At 48.7% G+C, this 16,267-nt stretch overlaps 1 protein-coding gene across 1 annotated transcript in view; it reads right to left on the bottom strand.

Annotated features, from left to right (window-relative positions):
- Positions 1-15,477, bottom strand: part of LOC136941542 (Golgi apparatus protein 1-like) — a 20,892-nt gene extending 5,415 nt beyond the window's left edge. The window contains 19 exon segments of the mRNA XM_067234068.1: positions 228-365; positions 494-586; positions 701-818; positions 4,450-4,538; positions 4,710-4,823; positions 4,967-5,029; positions 5,530-5,616; positions 5,844-5,981; positions 7,554-7,707; positions 7,843-7,944; positions 8,062-8,183; positions 8,403-8,617; positions 8,841-9,027; positions 9,115-9,186; positions 9,517-9,720; positions 11,423-11,638; positions 11,731-11,817; positions 12,121-12,150; positions 14,968-15,477. Of these exon segments, the coding sequence (XP_067090169.1) occupies positions 228-365; positions 494-586; positions 701-818; positions 4,450-4,538; positions 4,710-4,823; positions 4,967-5,029; positions 5,530-5,616; positions 5,844-5,981; positions 7,554-7,707; positions 7,843-7,944; positions 8,062-8,183; positions 8,403-8,617; positions 8,841-9,027; positions 9,115-9,186; positions 9,517-9,720; positions 11,423-11,638; positions 11,731-11,817; positions 12,121-12,150; positions 14,968-15,477 (2,739 nt within the window).
- Positions 15,478-16,267: the final 790 nt, after the last annotated feature.

The raw sequence follows: 16,267 nt of genomic DNA, 5'->3' as shown, positions 1-16,267 counted from the left end.
AGTACTGTGTAGTAGCAGTACTGTGTAGTAGCAGTACTGTGTAGTAGCAGTACTGTGTAGTAGCAGTACTGTGCAGTAGCAGTACTGTGCAGTAGCAGTACTGTGTAGTAGCAGTACTGTGTAGTAGCAGTACTGTGCAGTAGCAGTACTGTGTAGTAGCAGTACTGTGCAGTAGCAGTACTGTGTAGTAGCAGTACTAGCAGCGTGGAGGTCTACGCAGGGCCTACCCTGATCATCTGCTTGCAGACCCTCATGAGCTGGTAGTCCATCTCTGGGTCCAGCATCTCCACCTCCTGCAGTCTGAACACACGGCGGTGACAGCGCTGGCTCAGCTGTTTCTTGTTCTCCTTCAGACACTCGATGACCTGCGCACACACACACACACACGCACACAACCAGAGGACAAATATGGGAATTAATTGACTAAAAAACAAGAGAAAGGAGAGCGAGAGAATGAGAGAGAAGGAGAGGGGAGAGACAAAGAGAGGCTGACCTGAGCGTTTCCGAAGGCCACGTTCTGACACAGCCTGGTGATGTCCTGCTTACACGAGTCGTACAGCTCTGGCTCCAGACGGATGTCCTCTGACTGACACCACAGCACAGTTACAACCAGCCCCTCACCTCCACCTCACACAGTGTGTGACGTGTGTGTGATGTGACGTGTGTGTGTGTGTGTGATGTGACGTGTGTGTGTGTGTACCATCTCCAGCTCCTCCACCCTCAGCTGCTTGCGACACCTGACAGACACGCGCTGCTCCCGGGCCTCCTGTAGGGTGTCGTTCCTCACTGTGGTGCTGAGGCACACCACCACATCCACCCTGCACACACACACACACACACACACACACGTTATACACCACCACATCCACCCTGCACACACACACACACACACACGTTATACACCACCACATCCACCCTGCACACACACACGTTAATACACCACCACATCCACCCTGCACACACACACACACACACACGTTAATACACCACCACATCCACCCTGCACACACACACACACACACGTTAATACACCACCACATCCACCCTGCACACACACACACACACACACACGTTATACACCACCACATCCACCCTGCACACACACACACACACACGCACGTTATACACCACCACATCCACCCTGCACACACACACGTTAATACACCACCACATCCACCCTGCACACACACACACACACACACACGTTAATACACCACCACATCCACCCTGCACACACACACACACACACGTTAATACACCACCACATCCACCCTGCACACACACACACGTTAATACACCACCACATCCACCCTGCACACACACACACACACACACGTTAATACACCACCACATCCACCCTGCACACACACACACACACACGTTAATACACCACCACATCCACCCTGCACACACACACACACACACACACACACACACACACGTTAATACACCACCACATCCACCCTGCACACACACACACACACACGTTAATACACCACCACATCCACCCTGCACACACACACACACACACGTTAATACACCACCACATCCACCCTGCACACACACACGTTAATACACCACCACATCCACCCTGCACACACACACACACACGTTAATACACCACCACATCCACCCTGCACACACACACACGTTAATACACCACCACATCCACCCTGCACACACACACACACACACGTTAATACACCACCACATCCACCCTGCACACACACACACACACACACACACGTTAATACACCACCACATCCACCCTGCACACACACACACACACACGTTAATACACCACCACATCCACCCTGCACACACACACACACACACACACACACGTTAATACACCACCACATCCACCCTGCACACACACACGTTAATACACCACCACATCCACCCTGTACACACACACGTTAATACACCACCAGATCCACCCTGCACACACACACACGTTAATACACCACCACATCCACCCTGCACACACACACGTTAATACACCACCACATCCACCCTGCACACACACACACACGTTAATACACCACCACATCCACCCTGCACACACACACACACGTTAATACACCACCACATCCACCCTGCACACACACACACGTTAATACACCACCACATCCACCCTGCACACACACACGTTAATACACCACCACATCCACCCTGCACACACACACGTTAATACACCACCACATCCACCCTGCACACACACACGTTAATACACCACCACATCCACCCTGCACACACACACACGTTAATACACCACCACATCCACCCTGCACACACACACGTTAATACACCACCACATCCACCCTGCACACACACACACGTTAATACACCACCACATCCACCCTGCACACACACACGTTAATACACCACCACATCCACCCTGCACACACACACACACGTTAATGCACCACCACATCCACCCTGCACACACACACACACATTAATACACCACCACATCCACCCTGCACACACACACACACACGTTAATACACCACCACATCCACCCTGCACACACACACACACACACGTTAATACACCACCACATCGACCCTGCACACACACACACACACACGTTATACACCACCACATCCACCCTGCACACACACACGTTAATACACCACCACATCCACCCTGCACACACACACGTTAATACACCACCACATCCACCCTGCACACACACACGTTAATACACCACCACATCCACCCTGCACACACACACACACACACGTTAATACACCACCACATCCACCCTGCACACACACACACACACGTTAATACACCACCACATCCACCCTGCACACACACACGTTAATACACCACCACATCCACCCTGCACACACACACGTTAATACACCACCACATCCACCCTGCACACACACACGTTAATACACCACCACATCCACCCTGCACACACACACACGTTAATACACCACCACATCCACCCTGCACACACACACACGTTAATACACCACCACATCCACCCTGCACACACACACACGTTAATACACCACCACATCCACCCTGCACACACACACACACGTTAATACACCACCACATCCACCCTGCACACACACACACGTTAATACACCACCACATCCACCCTGCACACACACACACGTTAATACACCACCACATCCACCCTGCACACACACACACGTTAATACACCACCACATCCACCCTGCACACACACACGTTAATACACCACCACATCCACCCTGCACACACACACACGTTAATACACCACCACATCCACCCTGCACACACACGTTAATACACCACCACATCCACCCTGCACACACACACACACACACACGTTAATACACCACCACATCCACCCTGCACACACACACGTTAATACACCACCACATCCACCCTGCACACACACACACACACGTTAATACACCACCACATCCGCCCTGCACACACACACACACGTTAATACACCACCACATCCACCCTGCACACACACACACACACGTTAATACACCACCACATCCACCCTGCACACACACACACACACACACGTTAATACACCACCACATCCACCCTGCACACACACACACACACACGTTAATACACCACCACATCCACCCTGCACACACACACACGTTAATACACCACCACATCCACCCTGCACACACACACACGTTAATACACCACCACATCCACCCTGCACACACACACACACACACACGTTAATACACCACCACATCCACCCTGCACACACACACACACACACACGTTAATACACCACCACATCCACCCTGCACACACACACACGTTAATACACCACCACATCCACCCTGCACACACACACACACACACACGTTAATACACCACCACATCCACCCTGCACACACACACACACACGTTAATACACCACCACATCCACCCTGCACACACACACACACACACACACACGTTAATACACCACCACATCCACCCTGCACACACACACACGTTAATACACCACCACATCCACGTTAATACACCACCACATCCACCCTGCACACACACACACACACGTTAATACACCACCACATCCACGTTAATACACCACCACATCCACCCTGCACACACACACACACGTTAATACACCACCACATCCACCCTGCACACACACACACACACACATGTTAATACACCACCACATCCACCCTGCACACACACACGTTAATACACCACCACATCCACCCTGCACACACACACACACACACACGTTAATACACCACCACATCCACCCTGCACACACACACACGTTAATACACCACCACATCCACCCTGCACACACACACACACACACGTTAATACACCACCACATCCACCCTGCACACACACACGCAGGTTAATCCATCCAATCACATCTAAGTACTGATGGCTGTGAGTCCAGGAGGAGTGACTGGTCTCCTGGTAGCGAGGAGGCTCACTTCTTCTTGATGTTGGGACACAGTTTGAGCACATCCTCCTTGCACGCCATCTTGAACTTGTAGGAGAAGCGGAAGTCCTTGATCTGGATCTGAAGCACGGAGGGGAGAGGGCATGGACAGCCACATGAACGAGGGCTCGACATGAAACACTTGTCCAGGACAGTGTGACAAGTACAATGCAGCAAAACATTGTCAAGTGTCAAGTGAAAGAGACAGAGACAGAGAGAGAGAGACAGACAGAGACAAAAAGATAGACTCACCAGTTGGAAGTGTGTGACGCCCACGACACACTTGTCATTCATCTCCTTCTGGTGTTTATTCTGCACCAAACACTCCATCAGGTCCCCTGTGTCTATCTGGTTATCAGCCACCTCCTGAGGGGGGGGGGCAAGCTGTTTAGCTTCAACAGAAAGGTCATTTTTAAACACGTTACTGTGACCCTGTTAGAACTAGGACCGTCTGACCCTGTATACAGAAGAGGCACCGTGGGTGTGTAGCTTTGGGTGAAGGCACTCACGTGACAGTGGGCCTGGATGACTGGGTCACAGGCTCTCATCAGCAGGGTCTCCATCTGGATGTCCTGAGACAGAGACAGAGAGAGAGACACACAAGTTCCTTCAACTGGCTCACTCATCACACTGGAATCCTCCTGTAGCGTTCAGAGTAGTACATATGTTAACAAGACATTTGTGTGGGTCTTACCTCAGATCACAGTTCATTCCTATCGTAATGATTAAGTATCTTTAGTAGGACAGATTTCTGACCTCAGAGGACTCCCCATCTCTGTGTAGGTCTGACCTCAGAGGACTCCCCATCTCTGTGTAGGTCTGACCTCAGGAGTACCTATCTCTGTGTAGGTCTGACCTCAGGAGTACCTATCTCTGTGTAGGTCTGACCTCAGGAGTCCCCATCTCTGTGTAGGTCTGACCTCAGGAGTACCTATCTCTGTGTAGGTCTGACCTCAGGAGTCCCCATCTCTGTGTAGGTCTGACCTCAGGAGTACCTATCTCTGTGTAGGTCTGACCTCAGGAGTACCTACACTCTGTGTAGGTCTGACCTCAGGAGTACCTATGCTCTCACCTCAGACCAGAGCTCAGTCAGGTTTCCTGCCACGTCTCTGCACTCTGGGACGAGGTCTTCCAGGTGGTCCTGCAGGCAGTCCAGCTCCTGTAGGTCACATCACAGCAGGACACGTCACATCACAGCAGGACACATCACATCACAGCAGGACACATCACATCACAGCAGGACACATCACATCACAGCAGGACACATCGGTCAGTCACACAGGGAGAAAAGCCAATCACCTCAAACATTGACATGGCTCTGCGTGCGTGAGCGTGCGTGAGCGTGCGTGAGCGTGCGTGAGCGTGCGTGAGCGTGCGGGCTCCCACCTGGCCAGCCTCGGTCTTTTCGCTGCACCACTTCCCCAGGTCAGTCATGCAGCGTTTCTGCAGCTCAGGGTCCAGCTTCACGTCCAGCGCCCTCTGGTGGAGGATACGCTGAACCTCCACCTTACAGTCCCTGGACAGCTGGAGAGGGGAGGAGGAGGGGAGGTGGAGAGAGTCAGATCAGTGCTGTGTAACAACAGATATACAGTACAGGGAGAGGAGGATAGTACAAGCTTCACATTAAGAATGATTGATTTTGTCTTTTGCTGTGTTAATTAGGTAATCTGGAGAAATCATGTCTCCAAAAAAGAAACCTTGATCCTCATTACACAGCTGTATAATCCTCAATTTCAGTTCCACCAAATCACTTCCCTTTGAATTAGCCAGCAGACACAGTCCTGGAAGGGTAACATTCCCTGATCTGATTAAGATCTGTACCAATCAACCATCATCACCAGACTGCAGCCTTACTTACATCAGAACCATGTTCTGTGGTGAGTTCACCTGGACACCTTTCAGAAGGGCATGATGGACACAGTACTGAGAGACATTGTTGTAATCAGTTTTCTACACAAATATGGAAGATACAAGAAGTGAAAAACAACCTTCTTAGTAACCACTGTATGTATGTGTGTGTGTGTGTGTGTGTGTGGAGCAGCGTGTGTGTGTGTGTGTGGGTGAGTGTGTTGAACAGCATGTGCAGTGTTTACGCTATGTTGATTTTTCCGTGGCGGCCCGCCAAGGCCAAATTTCTGCCGCCACGGTATCAGAAATAGGACTGTATAACATTTTAGGCCGTCTATCAGCAGTGATTGTTAGAAAGCGTATCGGAGGATTGCACGGACACGCGCTTCACAGCGCAGTTGAGATTGCGTGTGTGCGTCCTTGAGAACTGTAAGTCGTATAACTTATGTTGTCAGTTCATTTAAGGCTGTTATTGTATTAATCTATAGTTCTTTCTAATTTAAATTAAGTTAACTGGTGATTTTCGTTGTTTGTAGGCTATTCTTCCCCTGCTAGCTAAATTGCACATGTCGATTCAATAGCGATTGCTGCCCTTGCGCACGTTTGTATTTTAGGTGCATTATTATGCTGAAGTCGTTTGAATTAATAGTGGGTATATTGTTATGATTAGCTACAGAATGCTTCGCCTATCAAGATCAAATGAAGCAGACAGTGTACATGCTTCCGAGTGGCCCCTTAATCGATAGGCTAGGCTACTGACCATTTACAATAAGTTACGTCAATTATTAATTGGCAGCATTTATGCCATTTAGAACATACTTTATGAGTGTAAGGTGTCATTAAGTAGCCTAACATTATTTCTTTAGAGGAAATAGGACAAAAATATGTGCAATATTACATTAGCTATTAGACTATTACATTAACCTGCTCCGAAATATAGGGTTAGGGTTAGTACTTTGTTTCGGCCGGGGGGGCGGGAGAGTGAGTGTGTTGAGCAGCATGTGTGTGTGTGGAGCAGCGTGTGTGTGTTAAGCAGTGTGTGTGTGTGTGTGTGTTGAGCAGTGTGTGTGTGTGTGTGTTGACAGTGTGTGTGTGTGGAGCAGCGTGTGTGTGTGTGGAGCAGCGTGTGTGTTAAGCAGTGTGTGTGTGTGTGTGTGGAGCAGCGTGTGTGTTAAGCAGTGTGTGTGTGTTCAGCAGTGTGTGTGTGTGTGTGGAGCAGCGTGTGTGTGAGAGCCTGCAGGGCCCTACCCGTCGGCCCTGCTCCTCAGAGCGGTAGGCGTGGCGGTAGAGGCAGGAGAACACGGCCCCCGGGGGCATGACCTCGCTGGTCTCGTTCCAGCCGTGCGTGTGGCACAGACGGGACGCGTCACCCTGGCACTTCTTATACAGGACCGGGTCCAGCCTGGGGACAGCAACACACACTGGAATAATACTGACATCTAACAACTAACAATAACCTATACTAAGATGAACAAGTGTGTGTGTGTGTGTGTAAGGGCAGCAGTGGATCTGGCTGAGGGGAGATCACATGACTCACTTCCAGTCTCTGGCGATGAAGTACTGCAGTTCCAGCAGCCTGTGTTCACAGTCCTCCAGCATCTTGTCAGTGTACAGGTGCTCCATCAGACACGACAGGATCCTACACACACACACACACACGCAGGCACGTCAGGACAGGCAGAGCCGGACAGGCAGAGCCGGACAGGCAGAGCCGGACAGGCAGAGCCGGACAGGCAGAGCCGGACAGGCAACTCACATGGGGTCTCCGTTACGGATGTGTTTGCAGGCGGTCTGGATGACCGACTCACAGGCCTCGTTCAGGGCCCGGTCGATCCTGTAGTCAGCCCCCGGGTCGGCCTCCTGGATCAGGTTCTGTAGCTGAGGAACGAGGAACCACACAAGCCATCAACAACACTGACACCCCCTGGGGTGGTGGTGGTGGTGTGGTGTGGGGTGGTGGTGGTGGGGGTGGGGTGGTGTGGCGTGGTGGTGTGGTGTGGTGGTGTGGTGTGGTGGGGGTGGTGGTGGGGGTGGTGTGGCGTAGTGGGGGTGGTGTGGCCTGGTGGGGGTGGTGGTGGTGTAGTGGAGGGTACTCACGGCGCTCTGGCAGAGGGTGTCGATGGCGCCCGTGTTTCCTCGGCCCACCTTCATGAGGCAGTGCAGGGTGCGCCCCTTGCGGTGCAGCCCGGAGCAGTGGGCCTCGATCTCCCCGCGACACTGCAGCACGATCTCAGGGCTCAGGGAGAAGTCCTCCATCAGCATCCTCCTGTAGTCCAGCATCTCCCCCTGGCAGTCCCCGCTCACCGTACGCCCTAGGGGGAAACACACACACACAGTTAGTTCTGTAATGTGCTGATAGCATGTGGTGTTAGGCTGGAACAAAGTCCTAAACTGAAACCAAGTCCTAAAAATGTACACAAAAATAAACAGGAATTTATACAGAAATAAACAGATACAATAATGGAGGGATGAGAGGAGAGGGAGGAGGAGGAGGAGAGGGATGAGAGGAGAGGGAGGAGGAGGAGAGGGCATCACCTCTGTGGACGGCTGACTCCAGGCAGAGCAGCAGGTAGGAGAGACGAGCCTCGCGGGCGCGGGGCAGGTTGGTGTCCATGCTGCAGCGGTACTTCCTCAGGTCAGACTTGCAGGCCTTGGCCAGTGAGTAGCTCACCTTGTAGTCCTGGGCGATGAGCTTCTGCCTGGTGGTCAGTGCCTCCCTGCACTGAGACACCACAGGTTTTGTTTTAAATTGTTATTCTTATACTATCATCTTACATTCACAGAAGAATATTCTTATATTCAGACTCACCCGTTCAGACATGGCCTCTTCAAACTTGTGGTTGAAGAGACACTTGTACACTCTGCCCTCCCCCGCCGGAGTCTGCAACACAAACACAACACTACATCTCTACCCAGGATCCTGCACCAGTATACACCTCTACCCAGGACCCTGGTCTAGCCTGCACCAGTATACACCTCTACCCAGGACCCTGGTCTAGCCTGCACCAGTCTACATCTCTACCCAGGACCCTGGTCCAGCCTGCACCAGTATACACCTCTACCCAGGACCCTGGTCTAGCCTGCACCAGTCTGCATCTCTACCCAGGACCCTGGTCCAGCCTGCACCAGTCTACATCTCTACCCAGGACCCTGGTCCAGCCTGTCCCCCTCCCTCTGATCTGCAGCAGCAGGCAGGTTTCTCTCCACTCACGTTTTCACAGAAGTGCTCGCGGTCCTCGCGGCAGGAGAAGTACAGGTAGCGGTCCAGGTGGAAGTCGTCAGAGGAGAGCTCGGCCACGCGCATGATGGACTTCTTACAGTCGTCCCTGATGGCGTGAGCCCCCGGCTGCTCCTCCGCCTCGTGCACCAGCGCCTTCTCCAGGCAGCCGATCACCTCGCCCTGGGAGTGCAGGTCCTGGGAGAAGCAGGGAGGGAGAAGCAGGGAGGGAGAAGCAGGGAGGGAGAAGCAGGGTTTAGCTTAGTGGGATGCTCATGATTAACCGTGTAACCATCACAACACGAGTGTTTACGGGTTAATACTATCGGTTAAACAGTGTTGCCAATTTAACGACAATGTGGCTAGATTTAGCAACTTTTCACCTTCCCTAGTGACAAAAAGGTTGTATCTAGCGACTTTCTGCTACTTCGGGAATCTCCGTTGTTGTTGAGCAGCAGCAGAATTACTGGAACTGTACTTCCGTGATGTTATAGCCGCCAATCATGCAGGTACAGCCAGCGCTCTCAGATTCAATGAGTTTTCGTTTTATTAATCTGTTCTGTTGTTGTTTATGGTGCTTTCTAAAAATCAACCCCTTATAGGGGCAAAAAACATTTGATGTATTTTTTTCATTTGTGGTTCACAGACACTCGTCCATTCAAAAAAATGTATCTTGTCGGTAAACGGTTGTTAACGAGCGTCGGTTATCGGTCACATCCCTAGTTTAGTGGTTAGAGCATTTCACTGCAGTCCTGATGGGAAGGTTTTGCTCTGGCACGTCAACGCCGTCAATCACCGATTTACCGACCGGTCATTCAGAAATAAAAGCCACGAATAAAATACCATTAGTAGAATTGTTGGGAGAAAGAAACTGTCAGATGTGGTAACGGTTTAGTGGAGAGTTAGACTTGGGCTAACAGCCCCAGAAAACCTCAGACGCCTGAACATTACCAACTCCTGTAGACACAAGCTGTGTTGAAGCACAGGGTGCCAAATAACTGTAAAAACAATCTAACAAATCAGAAAGCAGCAAAACACACAGAGTGCTCCCATTACCTCTGAACTCACACACGCTGATTCATACTAATCTGAAGCTTTGCTAAAAGCTTTCCCAAACTGTCCTAATCCACTGTGATCACTGTGAGAAAAATGTATGTTCAGACTGAATCATAACTACTTTCCTTTCTGTTTTCAGACTCAATCCTACAGTTAGACCCTACTGCTGGTATAACAGTTAGACCCTACCTTCTGCTGGTATAACAGTTAGACCCTACCTTCTGCTGGTATAACAGAGCCTACCTTCTGCTGGTATAACAGAGCCTACCTTCTGCTGGTATAACAGAGCCTACCTTCTGCTGGTATAACAGAGCCTACCTTCTTCTGGTAAAACAGTTAGGCCCTACCTGCTGCTGGTATAACAAAGCCTACCTTCTGCTGGTATAACAGTTTCACCCTACCTTCTGCTGGTTTAACAGTTAGACCCTACCTTCTGCTGGTATAACAGAGCCTACCTTCTGCTGGTATAACAGTTAGACCCTACCTTCTGCTGGTATAACAGCCTACCTTCTGCTGGTATAACAGTTAGATCCTACCTTCTGCTGGTATAACAGTTAGATCCTACCTTCTGCTGGTATAACAGTTAGACCCTACCTTCTGCTGGTATAACAGAGCCTACCTTCTGCTGGTATAACAGAGCCTACGTTCTGCTGGTATAACAGACCCTACCTTCTGCTGGTATAACAGACCCTACCTTCTGCTGGTATAACAGACCCTACCTTCTTCTGGTATAACAGAGCCTACCTTCTGCTGGTATAATCTTATTCTGGAAATTAGAACAGCACCTTCCTTGTCCATTTTTAAAGTGATGTTAAAGACCTTTGACCTTGGTGTAACAGCCTACCTTGTCCCCGGTGCTGATGCTGCCACAGTGCAGGGCGTTGATGTCGTCGCGACACTTGTCCATGAAACCGCAGATGAGACGGTAGTTGCTGAAGATGATGGTGGCCATCTTGGTGATGTACTGGTTGCAGTGGTACTCTGTGATGTTGCTGCGGTGGTCCACCAGACAGGAGACCAGGTAGCCTTTCCCCCTCTCCTCCACTGCACACTCCTTAATCTGCACCAGGGGGAGGCACAGAACATACAACATCAAACACGATAGAGGTGACAGGTAGGTGACATGCTGAAGCCTGCAGCACACCATCTCACCTCAGGAATGGTGCTCTTGCACACCTCGACAGCCACAGACTCAAACTTGGGGTCAGTCGTCAGGTTCAGCTTATAGTTCCAAAGGAGCTGGAAGACGTTAAAATATTGAACAGAAAATATAGCAAAAGAGAAATAAATGAATAAGTCTGGAAAGCAGCTATTCCCAGAGTCTGTCACAAAACCACTTCAGCGATAGGATTTTATTTGCAATGCTTTTAAAACCTTACTGAAACAAAATATAGGCTTTGAAAAAGCAAGCAAGCCTCAGAATGAACTGGCTGTGGAAATGACTTAGCTGTGAATTAAAATAATCTTTGACAGACAATTTCCCAAACGTAGTAGTCGTACTGACAGGGCTGTTAAGAGAAGGGAGGAAGTTCAAACACTTACATGACTGCAGTCAGCAGCTATCTCTGGTTCCTGGAGGCAGGGGGAGAGAGAGGCAGAGAGACGGGCAGAGCGAGAGGGGCAGAGAAAGAGAGAGAGAGAGAAAAAGGTCAGTCAATGTGAGTGTAATGAAGGCATTTACTGTAAACGCCAAAAGATGTTCTCATCTGTCAGCGAAACATACAAGTTCAGCAGATTCTTCTCACAAGAACACATTCACTTCCCCATCAACGCAAAGATGTGCACTGGCGTTTAGGACCCTCGCAAGCAGTAAAAGCCTCCAGAATCTGACCCATATAATAGGCAGTAAAGATGGTGAGCACTTGTCAAAGCAATCAACAAGCTGATGTCTTACTGAGCCCCAACATACCTGACCCACCTCCATTCTGTACCAACCTCCGAGTCTAGGACCACCAAACAGACAACAGCTTCCCCCTCACAGCTAAACTAACCACTGCATCTCTGAGAACATCTCTGGAGGATGTGAAAGCCTTGCTATAAAAAGGCAGTCGTGCAGAAGGCTGGGCATAAATCTTAAATCAATCTATGAAAGAGCTACAATGGTATATTTCTTCTAATCTAGCCATTGTTGTACTGAAATCTGTAACCCATCAAAAACCGTGACCAGGGAACGCTATTCTATGGCTTGCCAATATTAGTGTAAGGGTTAGGACTCAAACATTTACTGAACAGTACGGTAAGCCATTAGATGGTTAATGCTTAATGGCTATCACATGTATTTGTTTAATATGCAGACGTTGGGCTGTTAATGCTGCTTTATAGAGCCAGCTATCCACCCTTCCCTCTGTCCAGATGTTGTTCTCTCAAACCACGTCTCACTTCCAAACCTGCAGAACAAACATTCAGCTAATGGTTAGGCCCCTCTCAAATACCTCCTCAACACTTCATCACCCAGGACTCTCGCTTTGTCTTGTCAAGAGTATACTTGTATAGAGGCTATTTTGATTGAGAGAGAGAGAGAGAGAGAGAGAGAGAGAGAGAGAGAGAGAGAGAGAGAGAGAGAGAGAGAGAGAGAGAGAGAGAGAGAGAGGAGAAAGGGAGAGAGAGAGAGAGAGAGAGAGAGAGAGAGAGAGAGAGGAGAAAGGGAAAGAGTGAGAAAGAGAAGAGCTAGAGAGTTAAAAAGAGAGAGGGAAGGAGAGGGATGAAAGAGAGAGAGAGAGAGGGAGGGAGAGGGGTGAAAGAGAGAGGGAGAGAGAGGGGTGAGAGAGAGAGGTTAAAAGAGAGAGTACTAGAGAGATACTGTTTCTGTGGCTCCACCGTTGCTTTGGCAATATGAACATTTGTTTCTTAATGCTAATAAAGCCAATTGAGTTGAATTGAAAGAGAGAGAAGGACAGAGAAAGACTATAAAAGCAGGCCAGTCAGTTCCGTAGACATCATGTGTCCTGCACTTAATTTGGGGAACTGTCTAACGAGGCCTAATTGACGGCCTCTGGTGGCCTGCTGACCAGCTCCGGGGTCAGAGCTTCCTCTATACTCTAGGAGCATGTCTAACATGCTGAGGAATGGAGCTTATATGATTTGCTGAGACATCCTTCTACTCAAAAAAGCATCCACACAGACTTCTGATTTGAGTGGACGTGTTAGTAAAGGGTACTTAGGTATTTTGTTTATGCTTTGGCCTGCACCTCAGCACTACATGGAGCTTTGACAAGGGGCCACGGAGCTGATAAAAATGGAAAATCCAATCAAAGCCAGAGCTGACCCTGGCTTGACCTCTGTGTGCTGCGCTCTGTGAGGACGGCAGTCACATGCATCCTTTTAACCACCAATCCTGTCAGATCATTATCATCAGGATGTTCTGTGAATAGAAGGTCCGGCCTGCACAGCCTGCGAGGTGTAAGTCTTCGTGACATTTCTCAAATCACCGTTCAAAAGATGCTTAATTACTGAAATGATCACTAAATGTACAACTACCTAGTGTTCATTGGCTAACTCAAGTCTAAATGTGTTGACATTCAGAAACTTCTCTTGCAGCAGTCATGCATTTCCTCCATTTTGGTTAAAAGGTTTTCCAACACAGGAAGCCACAGTCAACCCAGGCCTTCTCCACCCTGTTTCATGACAACCACGTAAACAAAACCACAACTGCCTGGACTACAGACACAGAAAAGGCTGGAGGCAGGAACAGCCCACTGCTCCCTACACCACTAACAGCCCAAGGTCCAGACATGCCTCCCAGCTCCAGGGAGGCCCACTGAGATGGCCCTGTACAGAGACTACTCATTCAGAACATTGGAAACTAGCCCAGATAAAAACAACAAGGGATATAAACGTTCAAAACCTTCTAGGTTTGCTAGGTGACATCTTCAACCGTAAAAGCACTCTTTACTTCAGCCATGCATAGTCTGTCCAGACCTGCTAGGAGGCATCTTAGAGTAAGACACTAGGACAATAAATGTTATGACCCCTGAATTATAGATTGGATGATCTATATCTACAGAGCCTTCTAACAAGACAATACAAGGACATTGGATATACGTTACCCGGATCACACCCCATCTAGCTAAGCTTGCTTAGTGCATAATTACGCGCACAGCTCAATGCTTGCCATGTTGTAGCTAGCTTCTAGCTATCTTGCACAAACTCCTGGGACACGACCTGGAATACAATACTGGATTACGATTGTAAATAAAATTAAAAGGCTTTACCTTCTTAAAATAGTATGCTAAAGTAAACTAGAAAGCTAATGTTATGACACCTTATATAACAATCTAATTCAATAAATCTGGTTAACGTTAGCTAGCAGTATCTGAGCTAGCTGGACCTGCCAGGCACACCCAGGTATTCCCATTGCATTGTATGATGTCAGCTAGCGAGCCACCGCACCTCTTTCCTCTCCTGAAGACATTCAAGCACGGCCAGGTTGTTGGTCCACGAATTTTTTGGACAAAGTCTGGTCAAGTCATCCCGACAAACTGGCTCCTCCGCCAGCTTCCAGCCGGTCGTGCGCTTTCGGAGTGGCGAGGCCGCGACTACAGAACTCTTGTCAACAGGCTCTGCATTTGCAGCAACCGGTGCAACTCCAACTTGTTTTGGAGCATTATCTGCACTAACGGCAGGTTTGGCTATACCATTGCTCTGAAATTTCTCTCCTCCGACGGTATGCACGTACAAAAGGATAGACATCAAGAGCAGTAGAGGAGGAACACGTCTACAAGCCGCCATCTTCGGATATCTAGCTAGCTTGGATGGCTTGTTAGCTTGCAGGCTCAGTTCAGAGACGTTCTTGAATACGTCGGCGTGTGCGCTGTTGGCATTCTCCAGCATAGATGTACACGTTCTAGACTGGAGTCTCCCCCTGAGAAAAAGACAAAAGATGTGATCTCGTCTCTACATTTCTGTTGGTCAAACTCGTCACCCTATAACACCTTTTTAAGATACACATCGCTCAGTAAATGGCAAACACCATCTAGAGTAGAGCTTACTCGACTTGCATTGTCTTTTATGAGATTGCCGCTGTCCTTGTGGTTATAATTTTCACGTAATTAGGATACGTCGTCATTGCTACATATCACTGCATTTTCATCTAATTATCTCAATAAATAATTCACAATATTTTCTTCTGTGTCCATTCCTCTGACACGCTGCCGTTAATCAGCTCTACATTATTCGCAATAGTTTATCCAAACGTTATTTTTAAAAAACTACTACTATGTAGTAGCTAGTTACTGCTCAATAAAAAAGGGAAACATGAATCTGAAAAAAGTTACATTCGAACAACGATCAACAACAAAGTCGTAAATGTCCGCGTTTTTATTGTTGCTACTGTATGAATATTTGGCTTTATCACTAGTTGGTCATCTAGTTTAAAATGATTATTATATAAATTAGGAAATTATTGGACCAATGCGATATCAATATTGTATTCTGGTTGTTGATTGGTTATGGAAGACGTCCTTCATTGGAATATTTGTCCAATAACAGATTAGCAGGACAAAACATGAAAGCACTTGAAATTAGGGTGACCACCCGTCCCGCTTTGCGTTGTACCGCACAGCATTTTCACCTTTTCCCGCACGTCGCATATTGAGAAAATGTGCCGCATTTTCATCAGTCTTTGTCTCAGTTTGTTTTTAATTATCATATTAAGAAAACGTATGCGTTATTTTGCATTTTTAATAAAGTA

This window comes from Osmerus mordax, chromosome 4 (genome assembly GCF_038355195.1).
Source record: "Osmerus mordax isolate fOsmMor3 chromosome 4, fOsmMor3.pri, whole genome shotgun sequence".
NCBI classification, from domain to species: Eukaryota; Metazoa; Chordata; class Actinopteri; order Osmeriformes; family Osmeridae; genus Osmerus; species Osmerus mordax.
Note: the sequence above shows the minus strand (reverse complement) of the source record. Positions and strands in the feature narration are given on the sequence as shown.